The sequence below is a fragment of the Leptosomus discolor genome, chromosome 3 (genome assembly GCF_034619465.1).
Source record: "Leptosomus discolor isolate bLepDis1 chromosome 3, bLepDis1.hap2, whole genome shotgun sequence".
Taxonomy (NCBI): domain Eukaryota; kingdom Metazoa; phylum Chordata; class Aves; order Leptosomiformes; family Leptosomidae; genus Leptosomus; species Leptosomus discolor.
The window spans coordinates 36,255,018-36,259,874 of NC_141393.1; the positions used below are offsets into that span (position 1 = coordinate 36,255,018).

Consider the following 4,857-nt stretch of genomic DNA (forward strand, 5'->3'; position numbering starts at 1 on the left):
CTACAGTTCAACTTTCAGACACGGACAGGACTTGGTTGAATATGACAGGCTGTGGTCAATAGGTTTGATCATCATCCACGCAGACTTGCACATGCGTTGCTTGTTGCAGTCCTTTTGCCAGTATACCACATTCCTAAGGTTTAGATTTGCTCCAGCGCACGAGTCATACCACCAGTCTCCCCCAGGAATGCCATTGTGTTCCAATTTAGCACAATTCTGAAAGTAATTATCATTGTCTCTGTCCTTGGTGGTGAACTTCTAGTTGTCATGGAGATAAGCTTCTGTATCCAGGGTCAGAGCATCAGTGGCATTGCCTTTGTATAGACCAACCCTGATTCGGTATTGAGACTCTTCATCTTCAATAAGGAGTGGTTCGTACTGTCCCCATTTGATTTCAGTGTTTAGGTTTACAAGTTTAACTCCAAGTATATATTGCACGGAGCTGCTAGTTAACCGATGCATATATTTGTTTCCTAACCAGTGGTTGTCATCAACAGAGCCAAATCCGTATTTGTAATCCTGCCAGGTCCTATCAAAGTCGACAGTACTATTGACTGTGATGTGCTGGATTACTGTCCAGCCACCATCCTGCATGTTACAAGAGACAACAATTGGGTCCTCCTTTGGTTGGATGATGTAAAGTCCATCTCTGGAACTCCCTTTGGAGCTCTGAAAAATCTCAAAACAATCCCTTGGATAGTCTGAGCAGGAAAAACAAAAGTTTTAAAGTCAATTTCTGTTCAAATAGTAAATTTTCCATATTGAACTCTGTCCTCTAGAGTGAGTGATCACCTTCTGACCAGAAGCTGACTCTGACTTCATCCCAGCTAGTGGGCGTCTGCTCAGCTAAACGGGGAAGATTTCAGGGCAGAACATGCAGAAATGTTCAGAAATTCAGACAAGTGTATGTTACCCTGTCATACAACAGAAGTGCAATTTTGCATTTATGGCAGAAATATGGTTGAAAAGCGAAAAGTTATGTACAGACCGTTCCTTTTCCTTCTGTGTTCTTCCTGTTTGAGTAGTCAGCAACTTTGCAGTCCCCTGTGCCATATGTTGGACCATTGTGTTTTATTAGTAGAGCTAGCCTTATCCTCAACAAATAAATCTAATTTCTCTTTAACCAATTTATACTTCAGGCATCTGTAATATCCTTGCATGAAAATCTGATAAGAATGACATGTGTTCACTGATAAAAGGGAGATATTAAAGTACATTTCTTGCCAATATAAAACATACAAACATCTGAGGATTTTCTTAGGAAAAATTGTTGTCATTCAAACTCCAGGCTAAATCTTACCACTGATTTGTAGGTAGAACTACAGTGCTGTGCAGTGGTGAACACCAATATCAGCAAAATAGGTGAAAGTGCTTGTCCACTTTATTGCTTATCCAGTAGACTCAGAAGGTGATAAAAACAGCATATTAGACTTGGGGTGACCCTCTCTATTGGGCTGAAATATATATACTGTGTTTTTTTAAATGTAACTTGCTTATAAGGTAACTTCTTGCTGTAGTATGGTGTCAAGCATCTCTGAGACTAAGGCACAATGCTCTGATTTTACTAATTGACTGTGAGACTTCTAAGAGCCAGAATATAATTTCTTACATACACATTTATCCATGTATGAATTCACATATAGAGAATTCCTTTTGTAGAGAAGGATGTTATTCAACGTTGGTTCCATTACTCAGAACCATCTTTATGAATTGAAATCACTCGCTTCTCCGTAGAATTGAAAGGCATGTCATTATACTATGGAATATTTTTAATTTATATTTAATAAAAACTTGACAATTTTAATATCTCTGACAAAAATTCCGACAGACCACCTGTGACGTAAAATGTCAGTTCTTCAGACCCATGAAATCCCATGTTCTGTCCTGGCAATGACTGATAGGAATTTAGTTACTGTATTTAGAACTTGATTTTTTCTTCTGGGAAACTGGGATAATTCAGGAGAAGTATGGCGAGGTGTCTAATTTTTTTTCCAAAAATTTGCCAAGAAACAATTAAGGAAAAATATTTCCAAAGATAAAAATTTAAAATAAAAGCTCAGAAAAAAACCTCTTCTCTGCTGAAATCACTGACCAGAGAGCCTCTGCTGATCCTTTTACTGAACATGTTGTTCTTCTTCTCCTGAACAGAACAACAGAGTCTGAAAAGAGTCAGTCTCATTGTATGGTCTTATGATCAACAGATAAAAAGTACACTGAACAGTTTGCACCAAAAAAAAAAAAAAAGAAAGAAAAAAAAAAGAAAAAAAAATTAAAAGAAGCGCCCTCGACTTTCTGGAAAGAGAAAGGGACCATGAGTGACTATTTGATCTACTATGGATCCTGTAGGGAATTATATCATGCAGTCTTTTTCACAGAAGTATTAAATTTCTTCTCTTCCAACTGAAAGCATTGTAGACTTCAATAACTGTCACTACTCTGTTAGGAATACTCATCTTGTTGCCAATCTAATTTTATTAATGTCCACTGTTCATCTTTTTCTTTCTTGTGTCATATTGTCCTTTAGTTAAACAGTGCTTCTTCCTGGGTAATAAGCCCTGATGTTCCATGAGGACAGCTATATTTTTAATCAGCCTTTGTTTTGTTAGGGTAAATTCTGTTAGGATAAATAAATTCTTTGATTATTTAGTCTAAGAGAAATCTTCTGTTCCTTAATTGTCTTAGTAGCTCTTGTGCACCTCTTCACTGCAAATCAGTCTCCTAGAATGTGGGTAAAATTTGCACACACTATTGCAGATGGCCTTATATAGTGCCACTGATTCTTAGCAAGTCTTATTAAAAACATCTCTGTTGATATATTCTAGGATTCCATTTATATTGCTTAGTTTCCTTTAATCTAGAGTTTGGTCTTTGGATCTTTGTAACTGGTAAGGCCCTTGTCTTGCAGTAAAATCTAGAATTTGTACTTTGTTTTTCATCCCTATGGTATTACTAAAGAACGTCTGATTATTTTTTTTTCTGATTTTTTTGTATTGGCATTTCTCTATGTTATCATTAAATTTTATCAGCATATTCCTATTTTTGCATCAGCATACTTAATAAGAATACTGAAAAGATCATTTATAAGCAAATACTTCCAGTCTTCCCTTGACTTTATGGTTTACTTTTCTACTGAAGTCATTATCATTTTCTTTTCAATCTCTACTGAAATGAAAATGTTACACTACCTTCTCTGATTTAATATTGTACGAAGTATTGTATCACAGCCTTTGTAGAAGTCCAGATGAACTAAACCTGATAAATAGTATTATTCAGAGTAACGGTATTGTGTTAAATATAGTCTCTTATATTCGATATTCAGACATTTATTGGTACTTCTAAGCCACTCAGGACAGTTTTACAGAAGTATATAGGCTTTCCAAGGTCTTACTTCTATGTCTTTCACTGCATAATAGAATCTACAGCCATGAATAGAATAATTTAAATCTCAATACTATCTGCATGACATTATTAAATATCCTGAAAGAGCAGAACTGCGTACATGACTCTCTACCCCAGTTGTTAGAACATTTGCCTGGTAGACATAGCCTGACTCCAAACCTGATCCTATGATTTTATAGAATGATTAAGTGTTTTATATAGTGATGGCCAAGGCAGCGATGTACAGTGACACTTGTATTTGCCCTTCTCAGTGAATATTATTCATGCAAATAGAACAACTTCTATAGATGGCTGATAAGAAAATCATTTAGGCTTATTGTTACAGGATTCACTTGGAAAGTGACTTTTATAAACCCTCAAGTGCCATCTGTCAGAGGAGGACAATGACCCAATCCCACTACTCTTTTCTTTTAGTGTACATTTTTTGTGGGGTCTACTCTGGCAGATGTGTTAGAAAACCTACTGAGTTGGACCTTGCAAGCTAGATAGGCAGAGGGATGCCTCAGTTATAGGTACCAATGGGATTTAGGTCCTGAGGTGTCAGATGTAATCTAGATATGATTGTCCTAAGAATAAGTCTTCAAATGCTATGAAATATTTTTTTTACAAAAAACCCTGTTAATTTCCCTTTAATTAGATGGCAGCTAAGCAAGGATTTTAAAGATTCTGGACTTCAGGGCAGGACATATTCATATTGCAAAGTATTTTTGCAGGGCTAACTTTCAAATACATTGGCTGAAAACGCTACAGCAAAGCAATAAAGTAAAACACAGCATGCATCCAAATCACTCACTCTCTTCATGAGTACCTTTTTGATTGGTGTCACCGAGTCTCTCATAGCCTCTTTGGGGGAGAAGGTGCGCATTAGCCAAGACCACTGCCTCTTTGGTGCTCACTGACACAGTGCAATGAGAGAGTGAGAACAGAATAAATCCCATGGAGAATAAAGAATAAATTGGCAACAGCATCTTCCTTCCGAGTCAGTCCTCCTGCAGCAATACAGAGCTGTAACACAGACTGGAACTGAACATGGAAAGATTTACAACTTTTAGCAGGAAAGTCATGAAGGAGAAAGGTATTGAAATACCTAGCTTCAATACAGTGAGCTTCTGCCAAAATTGGCTTTTCCCATCTTTCAAGGACCTCTCCTTTTCCTGATGTCTCACACCCTATCTCTGACTGGTCATTCCTCTGACATAGAACCCTGTGCTGTGACGCTTAGAACGTCTCTCACCTCTGTCAACTCGTGTCATGCTGGGCAATGAAATATAATGTGACTGTGTGTGACAAAAAGTCACAGAAAGTAATGCAATGACAAAAGAAAAAGCACATCTTATATTTATTGGAATTGAATTTTACTTGTTCCCCAAGTCCAAACTGTAGGGAATTAGAGGCACCAATGGTTGAACTGGCAGAAACAGCAACACTAGCTCTGCTGACTGTAGTTCAAACAGCACT

At 37.2% G+C, this 4,857-nt stretch overlaps 1 protein-coding gene across 1 annotated transcript; it reads right to left on the minus strand.

Annotated features, from left to right (window-relative positions):
- On the minus strand, positions 1–4,367 carry LOC104345008 (fibrinogen-like protein 1-like protein). Its single transcript, XM_009949314.2, is given in 2 exon segments — positions 1–701; positions 4,208–4,367. Coding segments are annotated over 2 exon segments (861 nt in total).
- Positions 4,368–4,857: the final 490 nt, after the last annotated feature.